Below are 21,471 nucleotides of genomic sequence, written 5' to 3' on the forward strand. Positions count from 1 at the left end.
ACTCGGGACGCGATCCTCGTCGCACAAAAAGAAAAAAAAACCAGAGCACTCCGATAAGAAACCGACCGGCGCGGGCGTTAAGGACCTGAAAATGGAAGCCACCTGTCGTTCGCTGCGATCTACCGGTTGTACTCGACCAAATTTGCTTATCTTTAATAGGAGGGCTTTCAAAAATTAAGACAAACCAACCAAAAAACCAACCAGTCTACCTTACTGGTTCGACGCGCTCGTCGAGCGTGTCACACATGCATAATAAAACATGCCATATCTTTTCGTCGCTCCAAAAGATCCCTCCTCTTTCGGTTTCAAATTATAAACACTGCCTAAAACTCATTCCGACAGGCTTCGCTGTCGGAAGGAAAGCAAAAACTCCAACAGAGCCTCGAGTTGCTCGAGTTTTATCACTTTATGGGGCCGGTAATAATCTACCGTCGTGTAATTTATGGGACAGTATTATTGGAAACGAACTCGCAAACGCCGCAAAAGAAGCAAAGCCTGGGGGCGGAGGTATGCCTTGTACATGATGCTCTCGGCTGCTGTTCTGGGTAAGTCCGGGGTGCGTGTGTGTGTGTGTTTGAAAATTGCTGGGACGAAAATAAAATCATCGATGGGTTTGAATACGTAAACCTCGGATGGGTGTACCACTGTTCACTCTTCCTCCACGCGAACGATTTCCCCATCGCGCATCCTGATCGAGTTTAAATTGAGTTTGATTTGCGAAGTGCATCAATTAAACCGTACCCATTAGCGGCCAACGTGAAGGTCTTTAAATAACGGATTCAATCGTGGCTAATTTGTTGATTGAAGCACGACCCGCGGTGATGGTGATGCGGCGGGACTAACGGTGAGGGAGAGTCGTATTGATTGACTCTTGAAAATGTTAGACGTTGGATGAAGTTTATTTATCCCCCAAAGCTACACATCATCTGTGTTACGGTCCGGACTGATCCAATGTATAAATGGGGAACATCTCTACACGGAAAACTCTCACCCCCCCTGAATCAGATTCAGAGGAGATTCTGAGTGATTGAGTCTGTGGTCGATTTCGAGAATAAAATAAAAAAAGCAAATCGGATCGGTGAACTCATAACACCCCGCGTTCGAAATGCACTCGGTAAACGAAATGCAAATAAGATGATTAACTTATTCCACAACCGTCCAAACGCTCGGCTTCGGTGTGAAGGGCAATATGATGATGGCAAACGCATTCGCAAAACGGCAAGATTTCATTCATAAAATTTTCTTCTCGTGAGAGCCAACACAACCGCGCACACACACACGCACACAGACATGAAACAGCTTGTTTTGCTCCCCATCGTGGTTTAGTCACTGTTTGGGGATCATCGCCGAACGAACGTGTGAAAGAGGGAGTAAATAGTGTCGTCTCCCCGCGATTGCCGCACGCTGGTGAAGTTTTTAATGATTACGGCTAGGCGGTCGAGGGGAACGGAAACCGGAGCCGGTTGGGCCAGATCTGCATCTGCCCGATCCTGCACACGCGCGGCGGCGTGCATCGATGTGCACGGGCAATACACGACAGGCAAACGTGAGCGCGCGCGCACAAGAGTGCGCCGCGAATCCACGGTGTTGGTGGTGCCGCTCGTTTCCGATGGTGACAGAACAAAAACAGCTGCACCGGGGGAGGGGACACCACCGCGCATCACGTCGTACGATCGACGTTGTGAGAGCGCCGTAAACGTTCGGCCATTCGGAGAGGGATGATGCACTATTTTTAAAATTAAAATCCCCTTCTTGCCCACCCCACCACCGCTTACTGCTGGCGGATGCGAATGGCTCTGCCATTCCGTTGCGCAATTTCACCGATTGCGACCTCGCTTCTTTGCGTGGGTGCTCTCTGTCCGTCAGCTGCAATTCTCTCGCGAGGGAAAAAAATATACTTTTAATTTCCCGTTCCCATTCGAGGTGGGGAAGCTGGGCCAAATCGGGCCTTTCTTCCATGTCGCGATGATGCATCCGGCACTGTCACGTCATGTTTTATCACTCAGGCAATGAGCAATCCGCTCGAAGATGGGCGTTTCTTACAAAACGTGTTATCAAGTGGGGGTTCTATCGTAGGAATTCATGATTGCTACAAGCTAATCTATCGTGTACGAAAAATCCATCGGAAACCTCCGGATGAGTGTAATAGCTTGAAGTACCACAACTCCTTCGGAAATAATTCCAACCCAGAATAGTGTCCCGATTTGTGCTTCAATTGCGTTCCTGCCTAACCTAACAATCCCGCTCACGTTGATAACAGCAAACAAAGTCGGATGATGTCATTTGTGCGTGCGCTGGTTCCTCAACCGGCTATGCGAAGGAATGTGCTTTAGTTTATGCGCGAAAAGGGTTGAGAAGCGGTAAAGCCCACTTCCGGTTGCTTGCGGCATTTCGCATCGTTTCGAGGGCTTTCGGGGAGGGCGTGATTTTAGCGCATTCATTCAGCACCCACCCTTTTTCCAGCCTGTCTAGAGAGGGAGCAGGGGTTGGGATTTCCTGTATTCATAGTCAACTTTACGACTCAACACGTTTACATGCGTTGCGTTCCGCTCGCGTCTTATCATAATTGACGTGCCAAAGGTGTATTATTGATTGTGTCTGAAAGCGTTTCTTCCTTGTCGCCGTCACAAATCGAAACTGATGGTTTGGTTGTGTTTTGCTTGTACAGTGGTTCTTCGCGCGAGCACTAACAAATCTTGTCAACATACCTAAAACGAGAGAAAAAAAATAAGAAACGACCCATTAGTCAATGTTGTTTGCATGGCGCAGCGCAGGACTGCTCATTTGGAACAGCTGCGAGTAATTTAGTTTTATGTTGGCTAATGAAGTTAGCTGCTTTTCCACCACAACAACACCCGATGCAAGACAGACGGAATTTGGTCGGTTGGTCCCACTGTCTGTCCCATCACTCGTATGGGCAGCGTATTTGAATGGCGTTAATGGATGCTTCAAATAGATAACATTCTTCCTAACCTGAACCAAAACACGTACCATCATCATGTTGCCATTCCCACCGGCAACACACCGGTACCGGTCGTGTTCGTGGACGGTCTCCTACTCAAAACGGTACACGCACAATAGTAATCCCTCGTATGGCCACTCGCAAGTGAACAACAAGCCGGTGGTGAAATTAACATTCAATTCCGACGCTTCCAAGACCTAGCGGCGATTTGTTTATCTCCTTCTCATATTTCTTAAAACTTCCACCTACGGCATCATCAACGGAGCATAATTCTCATTTGTATTTGCTCGGTTATTTAGCACCATTCGGGCTGCTGTTGCCGTCGCCGTGCAGGTCGGCTGTAATCTTCGGGAGCCGTCCGGCCTACGCACGCGAATGAGAGCTCCATTCAGCCATCTTTTCCAACCCCGCGACAACGACAGCAAGCAGTGGGAGGCAATAACGACGCAAAGGAAATGCACTTTGAAGCCAACGCATCCCGCGAGAGTTCGTTAGTCGCGGCGATGCATTCGACCGTTAAGCCAAACCAAAACCCCGTTAAGCTGATGCGAAGGATTCGATGCGGATACGTGTACGCCCCTTCGCGTATCGAATTGGTTTCCTCCGCAGTTAATTTTCCTCAACTCCCTCCGAAACAAAAAAAAACCGGAAATGCTCGACACACGCCATAAACGGATCAAGCACCGGCAGAGCCGATGCGAAGATTGGTCCACATGGGCAAATGATGAGCGAGCCCACGGGAATCGATCACGATCACACCCCGGTAGAGATGGTGGTGTTGGGAGTATGAAAAGTTCAGCCCCTAAAGCCACCACTCACCAGCGGACGCAGGCTGACATTTGCTCGTTTATCAGCTTACGACAACTCCGGAGGAGTATGCTGCTGCACACCTTCTATCGTTCAGCGAGAAAACAATAATAATAATCCTTCTGCGCAGGAGTTGTGCGGGGGCAGTGCACACGATCAGCATAAAAGATGATGATGATGATGATGAAAAAGATAAACGATTTAATGCCCTTAGGCTTGTGGCACGATGATTGGTGGTTGGGAGGTAGAATAACATGAGCCGATAGTATGGTGTGAGCACTATGAATAATTATGTGCAGCTGCAACGCCGTGAAATCCATGCACACGAGTGGGTGGACTTGGGAAGTAACGGAGGAAGGAAAATAGAAAGCACAATAATTTTCGATTAAAGCTTCATAATTTTCTCCTCTACTAGACGAGCACGAAGGATTTATTCTTCATTTAGGCGATGGTTGACGTACTACAGTAAAGGTAAGGCTTTAAGATAAGTTAAAATCTCGTTTGGACTTGGAGCTCTTTTACCTACTTCAAGAGATCGCTTATGAGTAAAGGCAGCCACAGATAGAAAATCGGAGCCTTCAGACGTAGAAATTTTTGAGGACAATTGATTAACAAGCGAAAAGAGAATAAGAATGAGAAACTGTACATTACTGATTTATCTTCAGAAGATTCCACCTTCAGATTAGTGATGGGAAAAATCACTCCCATGTGGGATTCGATCCGACCGATCCGGATCCGCCTTCGGATCGATCCTCCGAATCCGATCCGAATCCGATCCGAATCCGATCCGAATCCTACTAGATTTTTTTATTTTTAAACTTCCCAACTGTCATATTATTAGTTCATCCAATTCTCCCTAGGTGTCGCGTTTCGTGTCCTAGCTAACCAAGTCTTGTCGCTACACACCCACCAAGATATCAAGATCACTAAATACATTATGTGATTTTTTTATTAATATAGTATTAAACCAAATGCAATAATTAAAAAAAATACAAACCAAAGCTATAAAAATCCAAATCCAGAAAAAAATATCCAATTATTTCTATGTCTTCGTCGCTTAAATTATGCTTTAGACATAATATTTCTTTCAGTTTTTTGGGAAGCAGCCTATTTCTTCTGTCCGTGTAAATTTGTCCAGCCTTAGAAAAAATGCGTTCAGATGGAAGAGAATAAAAAGGCAATCACAATCACAAAATATCCGCATCCGAAAACAATCCCTACCACAATCCCATATTCCAATTATGACAGACCCGGACCCGGGATTTGGACTCTTGTTTTGGAATTCGATCCCGGTTTCCCGTCATAACAGATCCGGATCGAAAAGGATTGTTTGGGATTCCAATCCAGAGGATCCTGGATTTAGGATCGAATCCGGATTGATCCAATGAAGGATCCAATCTCAGAATCCGATCCGATCCGATCCGCCCAACACTACTTCAGATGTTCTAGTTCTTCCGTTACGCGATTGCTCAATCCGATTGCTTATTTTTCTATCGCACTGCAACGCGTCCGGAAGAACGTGTTTCACCGTCCAGCATACTTCACCTTACCATTTTCTAACTGCAGAAAAAGAAAATCCCATTCCAACTGGAGCACTACTGCTGCAGGGACACGGTATTTCGGAAGACGCAGTAAATCATTGTGGAGACGCTCTATGTTTTCCCCCCTATCAGCCCTATATGGGCGAGTAGACTACACCGCGCACCGTAGGCAAACGAACGAGTAGTATACAAAATTTGAAACATTTCGTAACACATCGTAAAACAAACTTAGCATCGTTTTTTTACTCTCTTTCTCATTCCGCCATGTCCTGCCGTCGTCGGCCCCCCCGATTTTACCGATCGAACCACCAGAAGCAGGAAAACCATAAACAATTTTTCAAATCCCTCGAAACATGATGCGTGTAGTGTTTATACACTCTCTCCCTCTCTCTCTCTCTCTCGCTGGGGGAGTTTTTTGGTTGGGATTTTCCCGATCATCGCTTCGGGAGCTCATCGCACACAAGGAACACTTTTTGTCTGACCGACGTCGTGAATTTTTATTTGTATTTGTAGGAAAATTTTATAAAAATTGGGTTTGATTTAAGAAAAAAGGTCATAAAATCTTCTTTTAAATCAAACTAACAGTGCATATTACGTTGGGAACCAGTACCGATTGTTTTGGAAGGTGCGCATCCTCTACAGGGGGTCGATCTTTCGTGGTTCACTTGTGTCTAGACGCATGTTTTTCAGTAACGTCTTCGTTTTTGTTTGTTTATTGTTTGCATATTTTTTTTCCTACTCTGCATGTAAAACTCAAACGACCCAACATAAACTTTGCTCCCGTCGATTAGCATTAGCCCCTCTTACACCGCCCTCCACAACCACAACCAACGCCACCAGAGGTAAATCGCTTCCACGCGATTAAGGGGTCTTTACGGATTTCGTCCGTGCCGTCCCGAAACTGGAGCGATAAGCGAAATGCAGAAATGGTAATCGAAAAGCACACAACACAAAAAAAACCACAACAAGAGACACACCAACGTGCATCTTCTTTCGTAACAACACAGGAAGCAAAAAATGAGGTGAATTGATAAGACGAAAATCCGTGAGCAGGCTGGTTTGTGCGCGGTGATCACCGCGTTCCGTCACAGTCCTCCGGTGGATAGGATCAACCTCAAAAGCTTCATACCGACCTCCAAAAAAAAAAAGTATAAGCAACAGTGTGCGCCCAAACTGCTGACCCGTTCGGAAGAGATGAACGTTGGGTGCCCCCCCGCCCATTTGGGGAAAGGGATGCGCTCACGCGCTAATCAGCAACTGTCTGTCACACATTTGCGCAAATTAGCTGATGAAGCGAGTCGGAATAGCGGTATGGCGCAACCGTTTTCTCGCGGATTTGTCGTTTTGAGTGTCGTCGCATCCGATCCGCGGCTGTGTGCTGTGATGATTCTATGCTTCTTCTCTACAGCTGATTCTTCGCATAACATGATCCCAGTTGCGATGGACAAATTGCAGGATGTAGAAGCTTCGTTAGGCAGTGGGAAATAAACGATTTGGAAAGTGCAACCTTTTGTTTCTGCACGGAAACAGTGAGTTTTTTTTTAATTAGTTTGTTGCAAAAACGTAAAGGCATTTTAATCAGCAAACTGTTTTATTTGTGTCTGTAATTTAACCCACGCATAAAGAAAAAAACAAGGTTTTAACTGTAATCGAAGACGATATGATCAAAAGGAAGCCTAGCAGACAAACCTATCTCCTGGATGGCGGGCGGTGCGTATTATTCGCGAAATAACCTACACTATAAAATAATAAACTACTATCGAACGGGAGAGAGAAACCGACCGAATACAACAACGACGCGCACAGTCCACCAAGGGAAGGTAAATAAACGTTCGGTCGCGTGTGGTTTACCGGGCACGCGGTCTTTCCCGACACTGTGTGTATGCAAAAACCCCGTGCGGCAATAAAAAACAATAATCATCTGAAACAAAAGTTATGGTGATTGCAGAAAATTACTCATTTATTGCATCGATAAATTATTCATCTTTTAGTAAGAGAGTCTCTTTATGATGGAATTTTTTTTTGTTTGCTGGACGTTTTAAACAACATTAATCCACCTTCTCACTACGAGCGGTGGTTTACATTCGATAACTCCCCGAACGAGAATTCAATTGAATTCCATCTCGCCCCGTCAATTCCATTTCGCAGCAAGCCTCTCACATACCATTTACGCGCAAAACAAAACATTAAACGCCCAATTTTGGGTGAGGGTCGAATTAAAGCCCCAAATATTTTGCCATAAGGCACACGCACAAACGATCGCACGCCATATGGTCGGACTGTTTGGTTGGCGCGCGCGCACGCCTTACGCCAGAGCCCAGAGTTGTCGCGCGGCTAAGTAGTGCGGAATGGGAGTTGGAAAAGGAGTTACCAACAAGGTGTACCTTGCCGGTCGGAATGGTCTCTCCTTAGCTGATTTCCATGTATGGGGCGACACCAAACACACTTTCCCGGCCATTTTAATCCATTTCAATTGTGGCGTGTGCTGCCACAAAAAAAAAACATATATTGTCGCTGTCCAAATTATGTCGTCAAGAAAATGTTTATTTTCCCTCTTCTGTCGGTAGTTTTGGTTTAAATTTTAAATATATTTTGCAAAACACGAAAAGAGAAAGAGAAACAAAAAAACGATCCCACCCACTCACAGGAAGCCGGAACAGATCTACAAAAATAGGAAATCTGTTACGGTCTGGTGTTGTTATTTGTTTGTAGTATTCGGTTGCGCATGAGACAAGGATTTCTTTTTACCTCGGGTGGCATGTTGTTACTTTCCGCCGATTTTCGCCAATTTTACCAAACACAATGTTGGCGATGGCAACAGGCTCCAGTCACATCTTTCGTACACCACCAATGTACAGGGGGAACACAACACACAGTATCGACAGGACGACGTATTATTGTTTCATGTGAATAATATTTACATGTTTGCGCTAGCGTGGGGCACTGTTTATCTTGGCCAACAATTTCCCTCAAAGTTGTACTCGCGAAACCAGAAAATTAAGACAACAGCACGAAAAAAAAGAAGCTTCTACGTATTTTACAAAACGTAACAAGCCGGCTGTGTACGACCGCATTCGAATCGAAAGGAAAAGCATGTACGGATTTGAACATAAAAAAAGGGGAAATGGTAAAACACATTTTGTCTGACAGAAGACAAACTCTTCCCACCGACATGTGTGTCGCAATAACAACAAAAAAAACACGATGTGCCCCAAATGTGACAAGAATTTTTGGAAGGTTTTTTCTTCACAAACAGTTCGATAACGTACATCACCGCATAGCGCAATAACATGCTTGAGGCGAGGGTTTTTTTTTCTTTGGTTTGGTTTTGGAGAATACAACGCGAAGTGAATATTCCACAAGTACGCGCACGCACCAGCCATAAGCGCTAGACAGGGGATAAAACAAACAAATAGCTGGAACCGATTTCGACACCGGCATTCCATGCAGTAGTTTGCTAATCATAACAGAGCAGCGCACCTGGAGGCAGCAACAGCAGACGGTAATTATCATAATGGTTGTATTGAACTCTGCCTTTCGGCAATATTCGAAAGGCAACTCCCAAGAATCACAATCCACCACCATATGCAACAGGTGGCGGCTGCAACATTATTACTATTTCAAAATTCTTCACCACCACCACAAAAAGGCGAAACATACGCGTTCTTTTGCGGCAGCGCAGATAAAAAGAATCAAATGACTTTTAAGCAACAAAACAGCCGTTAAATATGCCAATCATTTCAAGTATTCCGCACGCATAACTCGTGTTAGGCTGTATAGATCAACCGTTAATTGAGGTTAATTAGTCACTAGAATGTTGCACACAATTTCACCAACTAGAACTCTGAACCGATTGGCCACCCGCTTCACATGCCAATGTGCCAACTCATCGGACGTTTGAATCCGGTTCGCAACAGACACGGACTCCGAGCGTCAAGCGAGCAGGAAGAGATGATTAATTATTCTAACAAGCGTAAATTTACACCTACTCCAGCATTGATCACACGAGACCCTTACCACACCGGCTAGTGAAGGGCAGAAGGGCCCAGTTGACTCGACTTGAGACATGATGTGTGTGGTTGTGATTTCAGTACCGTTTAGCCCTAACAATGTTATCGGATCTGCGGGATTTGAATTTCAAATCAATTTCCAGCTCACGTCTTCGAAGCCAAGTGACGTCCACTTTACGCCTCTCGTTCGAAACATGAGCAGGGTTGCTTTTAGACAAAAAAAATGCAGGCTCTAATTCTAGAACAGAGCTACATACAAGAAGGATGTGTGTGAGTGTGTTTTTTTTTAATTTTCCCTCATTCGCTTTATGTAATAATACTATCAACGATGTGGGTTTTTGTTTTGGTGCAGGCAGGATCTCTCCTCTCAAATAGCCCTGGATGGCATAAATCTTCACCCGAAAGATGAAACTCTACGGAAAAAAAGAAAACTTTTGACTATTCAAGGGAAATCGATTCCTTTCCATTTCATTCTGGTGCACCAAACGGCACAGAAGAAGAATCAATCCTACAGGAAATTTAACACCCGGTAACACACCCAAAGCCGGTCAAGCGAATGGAACGAAATGCACAAACGAAAAAGGATCCACCCGAAGTAACCGAAGGAGGGGCAACCATTTTTCTAATTTATTAGGAAACGCATCCTTAAAGTTGGGCAAGATCATAAAACCGAACACGATCGTGTGCAGAGCCCTGCGAGGCGTTTCTGGCTGAAAACCCCAGAAATGGGCGATCATTTTGGCTTGAAGTTGGACTGTAAGTCAAGAGAAATGCTGTTTTACTGAAATTGCAAGCTGCAACACTTTTTAGCGCGATGGATATGTTTTGCACCGGTTGGTACTCGGAAGACGCAAAGTTAGAAAACACAACAAGAAACTACAAACGTTTGAAAAAAGAAAGAATTTTTAGAACAATTTTTCCATGAGCAATAATTGAGGAACGCAAAAAAAAATTCTAGATCTTCATAAACCGATATCGAAAATGGGGCGAATAACTTGATGTTCAGGCAAAGTGCTTCTGGCTAAAAAATTCTGACCCTTTTGCCAGCACTAAGAACAAAACATTAAACAAAAAAACAAAACTGGAGACAAACATACAGAATTTGAGCAGCAAATTCGAAAAATAAATTCCTGTTCTCGCATTTTCTGCTGCCGCGTTGTCGCCGCGAATGCCTCGCTTTCTGGACGCGTCTGTTTTTATTATTTCGCTCCTCTGCTGCACGATCGCATTCATCTGTTTTCGCACCATTTCTGCCAAAGGGCCTTCGACTTTTCGGCTTTTGGGCCCTCTCTCTCTCTCCACCTCCTTTTTCCCAATCTCGATACCCCACGGAGCAATATTATCCTGGGCATGTTTGTAGCTTCTTGTGCTGGTTTTGTGCCACAAGACGCGTCGTTGATCGTACGAGTGATCCCAGCAGTCCCGGGGCACCGTGTCTGTAACATTTGTCTTTCTTCGCTACACGGGCGAGCGAGCGAGAGGGAACAGCATCGCCGCCATCAACTTTATGCTTTGTTTTGTTCGTTCGTTTCGGCCTCAGCTTGCCCCATGTTGTGGAGGAAAGATTCCCTTTTTCTTGCCTTTTTCTGGGGTGATTTTCAAGGCCGAAACGTGGTAGGAAAGCTTCTTTCGGGTCGTCCAAGAAACCAGGATCGAAGGGCAACAAAAGGAGAGTTATCTTGTTTGCAGAATAATGCAACGGTACGATTTCCTTGTGAACCTTGCCAATAGAATTGGATTTATGAAGTGCCGAAGCAAAAAAAATGGCAAGAACGATGTTCGTGAAGTATTGAATTATGCAGTGTTAGTTTGCAATATGTGCTATCTAATTGTATTCGTAACTTAAATTCACTTAAAACTACTTTTTAATATTTTTATTACTAATTTGATAAAAAATAAGGAAACACACACCTTTCAATGGCTGAAGATGTTTTCATTTTCAACATTCCATTACGAACAAAAACAAGAAACTCACTTCCTGCGTAAGTGGAAAACATTGCTCCTGATGCTTTCTTTTTATGACATATTTTTATCCAATTTTGTTTGCTTTCGATCGTAAACCAGAGTTCCTTCAAAACATTTTTCCTTTTCCGAGACAATTAAAAACAAAAACGGATGGAGAACGTAAAATTAATTCGGCTTCACTTTTCACATTAAAAACATCCCGTTTGGTGTTTCTCTTATTTGCCAGACCACAGTCGTCATACCCTTTCTTCGATGTTGGAATAAATAATCACTTTCCTTATCTTTTCACCAAGCATGAACGCTAGGCATGAGGAAGGGAGATGTGGGGGAAAGCAATGCAGACGGAAGACGCAGGAAACTAAAACCAGTCGCGACCGATTTTTCGGACGAGAGGAAAAGCGATCTGTGCCTGGTGCCTTCTGCCACAACACACATATGCCTAATTAAAAACATTCTCACGTGCAACGCGGGGCGACATTTTCAACCATTCGTTCCTTTCGGTACGCTGAAATATTCATGAACTTCCACTAGCATAAACGGGTTTCTTTTCGGGAAGGAAGTCCCCAAAACGGTGGCACGATCGACAACACCACACCGAGTCGCGATCGTGTAGGAAAACGATCCACAAATTAGGGAGAAAAAGTATAGGGTCTCCGGCCTGCTCGCCAGATTACTGGTGAGATTTCGTGCCAGAAGTCAAGCATTCGGGTGAGCTTAATAAACATTGACCAGCTTGGGAAGAGGTGATGCTCGGGTTGAACGAAATATAACGAACGGGGCTTGAATAGCCGAAGGACGATAATAATAACAGCCCATTACATCGGAAATAATTGTCCAAACCAATTTTCCTCACCTGTAATCGTTTAGAATGAAACCAAGCACTACAAGCGGGCCAAGTTGTTACAGTTTAGGAAGGGATGTGCAAACCATTTTCACCATTACCGGAACGACCCTAAAAAGGAAGGTCGAACAGGCAGGAGTATAAAAACACATTGACCTGATCAGGGAAGTGAATTGCGATCGCTGAGAATGTATTGGAAAGAAGCAAAGGAGCTTCAGGATACAAACAAAAAAAAACGCAACTGCAATCCACACGATCTTCACCTTCTTTCGTCGTAGAAGAGGCCTGCAAAGCATCGAAAGCATAAAAATGTGATCAAGAGAAGCATAAACGGAGGACGAAGGGTCTCTAATCATAACATCGGACGCGTCGACTGTAAAATATGATTCTTTCGCATTGAATGCAATTCGTGGCCTGAATGTGGCATCCACCGAAAGAATATAAACCGCGCGCTCGAGTTTATGCTCACGACATGCCCCAGCAGCACCGCAAGATCTCCGCGCTCGTGCCAGAGAGACGAAGAATCGCAGACGATTCCTTGCGTATGATAACTCGCGCATTGCAAGCGACGCCTGCCAGAGCAATGAATGCAATTTCCCTTTTTCGACTCGATGCGATGGGCATTATTCTGGGCAAAACCCGAATACGGCCGGAGGAAAACAATCCCACCCTCCACTCAACTCCCCTTCAAGGAGGGAAAGGGAACTTGAAGGTGGATGGAAGCGGATGCTGGACATCGGAAGGGTGGGAAAAGGATGATACAAAGAGAATGGAAAGTCAACGGAACAAAAACGACTTTCCAGCGTTTGGAACTTCTGGAGCTTCTGGTGGATGATGGTGGAAAACGGAATCCAATCGTCGCGAGAATCATATGTGTTCCCGTCTTTTTGTTTTGTATGTTGAATGGTCAGACGAAGGGAAAATATATTTTTCTAATTTATTTTTTACCGTTTGCCTTCTTTTTTCTCGATTTCGGCGCCATGTCTGTGTAGTTCTGTTGAAGTTGTGGACGGAGTTTGGAGTTTGGAGGCCGCTCCCGTAGACGATTTTAAATCAAAGAAGTATGTTTGAAGAACACGCGTGAGTGTGTACCCTTTTTTCTCGCTCTGGTGACGTTTCTCGGTGACTTCAAAACAACGTTTGATATTCGTTCTTGTTTGTGTTTTTCGCTACTACTTTTCAAGTACGCTCACGGCTGAATCACCACATAAACACCTTTTTCACTAGATCAATCGATTTGGCCCTTTGTGGTGCGATGTGTAAAAACATTGACCTTGCTGCTGTATTACTAGCGCCATGAAATGTGAGTTGAATATGCACTGATTTTCTCTCTGATTTTCTCGGATTTAATATTTTGTTATCACACACAAACCCACGGGAACACACTTGAAAGCGAACGCGAAAACACTTTGTGCTGAATAAACAGCTTTTGTAGCAAATACTTTCATCTAAATCGACAACACTTTGAACACTGTATCAACACACATATGCCTCAACCATCTGTTTCCTCCGCTAATCTTTCCTCCGCAGCTCGGACAATATCTTTAGGACGACACGTATGCCCTACTCCCAAACGCAACACCTCTTTTCGCTAATGTTTTGTTTTGCACCCGCAGGATCGTATCACGGCTCCAATAACAAGAACGGGAAAATAGTGCGCAAATGCAGCTGGGACAATCGATTGCACAGCAGCAGGAGCCACCCAAACGGTGATGTCGATTGGTGAGGCGAAACGCGAATTAAATGCACTTTTACATTTGCCCGTCCCGAGCGGTAAACAAACAACCCACAACGCTGTCAAAATAATATTCGTTCGCAGCTGTCAGAATTCGCAGCTCGCACTTTTTTCCTTCTACTTGTCGCTTTCTAATCACACCACTACTACCACAGCGCCGATGGACAGCGCAACGTGTCGAAGGATCTTTCCTAATCGTGACATTTTCGCACACCAACGAAAACAAAACCAATTTCACGGTGGGTTTTTATGCGTCGAACTCGTTTCGTACAAATGGCTGTTTAGTGGAGCTGTTTTTGCGGGGTTCCGCGATCTAATCGCACAGCCTCCTGGTTTGCCTGTTGAATTCTATCGAATTGATGTCAGGAATGCTGCTCTACAGCGGCAACTCGCAGATCATTCGCTGTATCGTCGCTCTGTTTCCGTCATTTAACGCAGCGTCAATAACGTCACACGGTTGTGCCGTAAACATCCGCTTTTCGAAGCGATTCCACCGGGAAGTGCGCACTTCTTGGCCTGCTGCTTTGAACACACGGGCACTGTCAACAAAAGTGTGAAGCCCAAGTAGCAGCACCAGCACTGTGTACTCTCTATGTTGGAACGAAAATCGATAAAACTCCGACTGGCGTACACGTCCACTCGCTCGCGTGGTTCAAATCGAACTAACTCACACAGTCTCACGACGGTTCAGTTTTACCCCGCGGTTCGATGCGTTTGCTTTTGTTTTGCTTTGCGCTCCGTCACGCACACACGCGACCACACGCCTGCACGCATATGGGTTCTCTCGTGTGGCGAAAAGAAACATCGCCATTCCCTTCACGCACACACTTATCGTGCTTCGTTATATGCACTGAGATTTTATTCTTTCTCTCTCTCTGTCTCTCTTTGTTGCATCGCGTACAAGAAAAGCAGAGAGCATAACACAGCATAAAAGTGGTAAATATCAGGGTTGAGCAAACTTTTGACATTGGGCGTTGGGGAAATTTCATGCTAATTATTAAAGTAAAAAAAACACTTAAACTAGAGAAACAGCTTTTCGACTCTAAATCTAGGAACTATTAAAAGATTGAGTTTTATGAGAAATTACTTTTAATTATAAAAAAATGTAGAAACGTTTATAGGATAAACGTTACATCATAACATCATATGCTAGGTGAACAAAATGAATTTTGAAGGGTTTTAATAGTTAAATATTTACGAATACTATCGTTTACAGTATAGTGCCAGTTGATCTTCCCTGCGATAAATAATAACCGTACGATTTCGTTCTCTCGATTGCTACAAGACGATAAAACATAAACATTTGTCAGGTATCTCTCTCCTTTTTATGCTTCATGCTAAAGCTGTCTTTTTCATTCTAATGCGAACTTGATACCATTTTTTCCCTTCAGATGATCGACCCGAAAGGTGGGCGATACACGCGGTATGATCCGGACGATCGGGGTGGTACCGCACGATCGTAAAAGGCAAACGATACGTTCTTGGAATGAACCCACCGGAAAACCCGCCGGGCACGGTTTTGACAAACCACCAACCAAACACCCCCGGTGCCTACCGAACATTTGTGTGACCAGATCCAGACAGAATTTAAATTTTAAACCGTCTCGCGTTTCACACCCTCTGCGCATATTCTTGCACATCCTTGGTGTCAAACGTTGAATTTGGATTCTCTGCTTCCCTCTCCGTGTGTTTCGTTTCCATCTCCTATGTCCAGCCCGGGCTCAAAGCGATGATAAATAAGTTTGGGTTATTCCACCGGGTTTGGAAGTGAGAAAATGTGAAATCAACGACGCAAGGAAGCGTACAGGAAATATTTATCTCGATCTATCAAAACCAATTGTCCGCTAGGTTGTGTGTAGCATTCTCCATCTTGGGGATGACTATTCCTTTCATAATGAAGCAATCCTTTCTTCTTCAGTTAGTTGGGGAAGACGGCATCAGAGACATCAGAGTACGAAAATAAACTAAACTTGCCTATAAACAATCCGTTTGACATTGAAATTACGTCAGCATTCACCTCTCTTTATCAGAACATGCTGCAAAAGTGATATTTATGTTACAGCTTGCTTAATTGTCAACTAAACGATGTGATGTACGATCGTTCTAATCGTATCACAATCAATTCAATTAATCATACTACAGTAAACCATTTGATCAATAACCATAACAACCCCAACCCTCTTCTAATTGATCACGTTGGGAATAAATCATAGTAGGCAAGAAAAGGGAACAGAGGTGGCCTCCCTAATGCTATGCAGCTTTACCTTGCGATAAGATGACTTCCGTCATGATTCCGTCATGAATTTTTATTTTCGGTTTTCGAAAATAGACACTTTCAGATGCGTAGGACCTTAAAATTCGATAAAAAAGAAACTCCTCGAGACTGACCAAAACAGTGTGATTATTTGGTCGGTAGGGACAACGCATTCCACCGTCGCTGGTAGGACATGGGAGCTAGCAGTCTGTGTGTAACGAGAGCAGACACAATATTGTTATGTATTTCGCAAAAATAGATTACCGACAGACGACATAGATTACGCTGCTTCGGATCGACGTTAATGATTCGTCTTGCGACAAACACACACGCGCATACGGTCCCCCCATTTGCTAGACGGTCAGCATCGGTTTTGGCTTTCAGTCAGCTTCATCTTCAAGATGCTGCCACACCAGACCGAGTGTCGAGATGCTTAAAAATAGTTCCTTTCCTCACCGAAAAGAAAGGTGCGCCGATGCGACATCTCAGACGAACCTTTCCTCTGCGTGTTCCGTGGTTTGGTACTGCCACGATCCCATTCCCACAAACTCTCCTCGTTCTTCTATTAAAACAGGGTTTATATCTCGGCCGGATGGATCCAAGGATTTTGCTGTGTCGAAATGCGCCAACGACGAAGAAGTTGATAGACCAAGAGCAGGTCTAACCGTTTGTATGTGTTTTTGTTTTGATTTAAGATTTTCCTTTAAAATAAAACACAGACACAAACTTTTCCGTCTGAGAGCTGTTTTGCGTCCACTACCCCTTTCCCTTTTTGCCAGAATACTTCCCTTCGGCATAACTTCCCGCTGAACAACCAAGACCACCAGTCTGGGATCGTTTTCCACTGATATATTTGTCTGGCATGACAACGGTGCCCCAAATGTGGAGAAATGGCGGGAAAGCGAGTTTCCGCGAGGATCTGGTTATGCCGGCCGAGGAAAACTGCAAACTTGAGAACACCCGAACGGACGGACCCCCTACCCAAACGTGTGCAATTCATTAAATATTCGGTCTTAATCGTTGCTCGCACTTTCATCCTTCCCCCGTAACTGACGTTCGGTGCGGAATTACGAAAGGAAAAGCAGCGAAATTCCAACACACAAGGCGACGGATATATACACTCGCCCCGAAGGACGGCGGTATGCGGTGCTATCGCTTTGTTACGCTGTACGGCGGAAAATACAGATCTGTCGTCGTCAACAGCAGGGCTGGCCACGCGCGAACGAAAGGAATTTGATTATTCTACCAGGCCAACGCGCGCGATAAACTGTCGACATTTTGCAACGCAATTGTAATGTAGGACTCCATTGCTGTGTGCTTCTGCATTGACACAGTTCCAACAGTTGAGATATACAAATGTCAACCTAAACAAAATAATAAGAAACGATAATGTAAAACGTTACCCCATTCGCTATTCGAGCCTGCTTTCTTCGTTAGAACTCTTAACAAACAGGTGCATCTTGAAGATTGGGTATTACCCCATTAATAGGGACATCCAGGATGATCAGGTACGGAACATACATCTACGCTACCTTTACCACTTCGTACAATACCTGCCAGAGGGCACACAGCAACCCAACAAAAATGTTGCCTGGTCGAATTTAATTTCACTTGAAAAATGAATATCAAAACACTTGAGCAGCCTCGTCCTCCCTATCCCCCGGAACCTTCTTCTAAAAACAAGGAAGACACCACGAACAGTGTGAAGATTGAAAGACACCCCTCCCGGGGTGTACCTGTGCGTACCACTGCGCGATCGCAACACAATACGAAACATACGATCAAAACACAATAGAAAAACTGTCAGATGCTAAGAGGGCAGCAGGAGCGAAGATGAAAAAAAGCAAACCAGTGTACAAAGCCACCTGAAGGGATTTCTCCAGGTTTCGGCAAAAGGGCGAGAGAGGCGAGATCCCGAAAATCTTGACTGTAATATTTATCTCATTTCAATGCTGGGCCATCATTTTTTGTTCGTCTTCCACCACCATTCTATACAAAATTATTCGAAACGCAACTCAGAAAAAACGGACGAACGGACAACGATCATCTTACCAACAGCGAAAAAAAAGCTTCATCCACGTGCATTGTTGCGTTCTTATGCTGCTTTTCACGGATTTTTGTTTTCTTGGTCTTTTGCTGCTCAGCTTGCTGCTATTGTTTGCTGCTCCGCTGTTATTTTTTCCTTTAGCACTTCTCTGCTGTCCCGTTCGGCGATGGTTTGACGTTTGACTGTTTGACTGTTCTTTTCTATGTTCATTTGTGTTGTTCTCAGTTTCTTCTCACTTCTCGCATCTGTATGTTGCCTTTAGTCGTTTATTTTGTCTGGGATTTTGGTTCTCCCTTTTTCTCTCGCTTTAATTCCTTACTTCGATTTTACCTTCACTCCCTTCCTTGTTCCCTCTTTTGCCCTTGTTGCTTTTGTTGTTCGGTTCGCCCATTTTTCTTCGCCATTGCCTTTCTTGGTCCGGTGATGGGTGCTGGGCTCGGGGAACGATTCTTCTCGCATCCCGATCCATGCCCGCGTAAAGGGAAAAAAGGTTCTTCGCAAGCGTTCTTTTCAAGTGTTAAGGAATCAGATTTTATTATTACACTCGTTTCTTTTCATTTTACGAGCAACACAACCCCCCGCTATGATGGATGACCCCAGGAGAGGCGAAGAAGGCAGACGTGGGAAGCATAAAGGGCAGAAAACGGGACACCGGTTAAGGGTAAAGCGAGTGAGGCAAATGGGTGTTTATGTGTGTGTGTGTGTGTGTGTGCACATATGCACAGGACGACATGTAAGATCGAAACCAAAAGGAGCTTAGAGAAAAACAGGCTATGGCTGATGCTAAGGCTGCGGAACCGAGCGGGATAGCAGGGGATGGAGGGTGATTTTTTAACACGAACTTGTAAACGATCAACTTCAAGCTGTCTGTCAGAATCTAATCAGACCGTTCCTGTATATTACCATAACCATCGGCGTGTTAGCAACAATGTTGCTTTGAAATAACAGCCTTTAGGAAAATAATCCTGGTCACGGCACCATATTCATTGTATTTTTATATTGTACTCTTAAACCACCGAAGGAAAGACAAATGACAGACCTTTTATTAATGTTAACACATTTAAGATCAATTCTTATCTTTCGTTGCTGATAATGTCATCCTTCTACCGCTCAGAACGACCGCTCAGTATGGACCAATATTTTATTCTATCGGTGACTTTCGCTCGCGCTGCTTGGAATGGAATTGTTTCTATCCAATTATTGAGCAGCTCGGTTAAGGGAAAACAATAATGAGGCCAGAAGCGATCATAAAGTAGCCGACTTTATATGACAGTAGCAACGGTTGTATGTTGCGTGTCAGACACAACACACCAAATCCGTTCGGGCCCATTTCTCTCATCACACAAACGCGTGCGCGCGACTGCCCTTTTTGCTGAGCCACTGCTGTGACGCTTTTCAACACCTTTCCCGAGAAATGGGCGGTAATGGGCATTTTACACAGGGGCGGCAGCAGATTGCAGATCGAGATCGAGTGCGGCCCCACGGTTTTTGCATTGTGGAATGCATTTTTGAAATTTATATTTAAAACCTCACCCCCCAATCTCGCCATGCAGCATACCACACCCCCACAGTTCTGCAGCGGTGTTACTAAAACCACAGAACGGGCGAGAGGTCGAAAAATTTGCATTTTAATTAAAATTTCTCCATCACCTTTGGCACGGTGTTAAAAGGTACGACGACGAGTGGTTGCACCCATTCTCCATCACATCTCGCACCTAATTGCGCCCGAGATGGAAACCGTCCGACAGTTCGCAGCATTCGCGGTACATGCTGCGCCCGAATAGCATCGTTTAGTGGAGTTGTAATGAGTTTAACGAAATGAGCAAGAATTTTTACAATAAATTGTACAAAGTTATCTGACCGCGTAACGATCGGCCGTTGGCGGATGAAATGGCGGTACTTGCGGATGGAGTTATGCTTACATGTAAAAACGAATACTTTACGCTTATTGCGTACTTTTGTACACCATTTTAAAAACCCTTTTGTAATCCTAAAGGGAAAGTTAAAGGTTCGCAAGTATATTGATTTGTCTTTGCCCGGTCTGGCTTATTGTGAATGAGCAACACAGTAATAAGCCGTAATCAGTAGACTGTCACATTAGCACACGCTGCAATTGTACCACGATGCTGTCTTTATCCTCTGCGTGACCTTTGCCTTCATTTGCCATAAGCTTCCAGAGGTGTAAGCTGCACACATTAAGCCAGATTTATCTATTCCCTCGTTCAGTTGCACTGTTTAGCATTAATACTTCAACTGAAGGAACAGCAATCGCGTACACAATGGGGGATGCTGTTGGAATATAATTTATATGCCCACTGACCAGAGGCGTTGGAAAACTGTGTCCACCTCTCCGGATCCGGACCAGACCGCCCCGGGTGGCGTAAAGGTTTAGGAGGTGGGCAGGTACATTTATTTCCAGCTCCTTTTTAAGCGTCCGCCGCGGAGGTTAATCTTTTGTCACCTTCATCATCGTCGTGGTGCAGAGATGGATGGAAAAAATAAAACAGTAAAATTACACACATATGCAAAAGAAACCGTCCCATGCCCATTATCTTAAGTGGCAACGGCTTTTGTGGAGGGATCAAGCCATCCACCCACCCACCCAGCACTGTTCCGGAAGGGGGTGGACGAATCAACAACCATAATCCCGTGACCATAATCGTGGATAATCCAATTAAACAAACGAGATTCATTCGTGTTGGTGTCTTGATTATAATGCACTCGCGGCAACCCCGTACCGGTATGGACGCTCAAAGCACCTTTTACCGCCAGGAGCTGTGGACGGGAAGCACGCGAATCGGGACCGATGTCCATAAATCCATTTCGTACGCTGGACGATTTATCGGTGGTACGTTATTAGAGAATTTGCATTCTTTTATTTACGTGTGATCTTATTAGGGATTGCAAACTCTTTACTGTTTTTTAAGCACTGGTGCTTCTTGCTTAAATGCTGATTAACAAAATAAGGGAAAAATACTCAAGAGCAAGTCTGTGGGTTCAGTTACCTTCCTGGGTTTACATCTTCTTATATTGCTTCAGTGAATACTCTAGCATGAAACCGCCATTAACAGCATTCATTCAAGAAAACGCGTCGTTGTTAAAATGTCGCACTCAATAAATAGAGTCCTACCTCATACCCTCCAGGATGGAGGAATACACCAATATAAGAAGCAGCACCAACAGACCGAGAGAGCAACATGATTTGCATAATATTTCCTTTGAACTCGGTGTACGATTTGCCGCAGGAAGAACCATCTATATTCTCGACGTACAAAACAGTTTTCAAGTCGCTCCACGGAACGTTCTCCA

The 21,471-nt window shown here is 44.5% G+C and overlaps 1 protein-coding gene across 2 annotated transcripts in view; it reads right to left on the reverse strand.

Annotated features, from left to right (window-relative positions):
• Positions 1 to 21,471, reverse strand: part of LOC128301272 (bone morphogenetic protein receptor type-1B) — a 117,615-nt gene that overhangs the window by 16,585 nt on the left and 79,559 nt on the right. The window contains exon 1 of one of the 2 annotated variants that reach the window (XM_053037662.1): positions 13,075 to 14,503. The exons of the other annotated variant lie outside the window; for it this stretch is intronic. Within the exon in view, the coding sequence (XP_052893622.1) occupies positions 13,075 to 13,108 (34 nt within the window). The 5' untranslated portion in view covers positions 13,109 to 14,503. Of the gene's footprint in view, positions 1 to 13,074; positions 14,504 to 21,471 lie in introns of those variants that run through there. 2 annotated transcript variants of the gene reach the window in all.

Source organism: Anopheles moucheti, chromosome 3 (assembly GCF_943734755.1).
Source record: "Anopheles moucheti chromosome 3, idAnoMoucSN_F20_07, whole genome shotgun sequence".
NCBI classification, from domain to species: domain Eukaryota; kingdom Metazoa; phylum Arthropoda; class Insecta; order Diptera; family Culicidae; genus Anopheles; species Anopheles moucheti.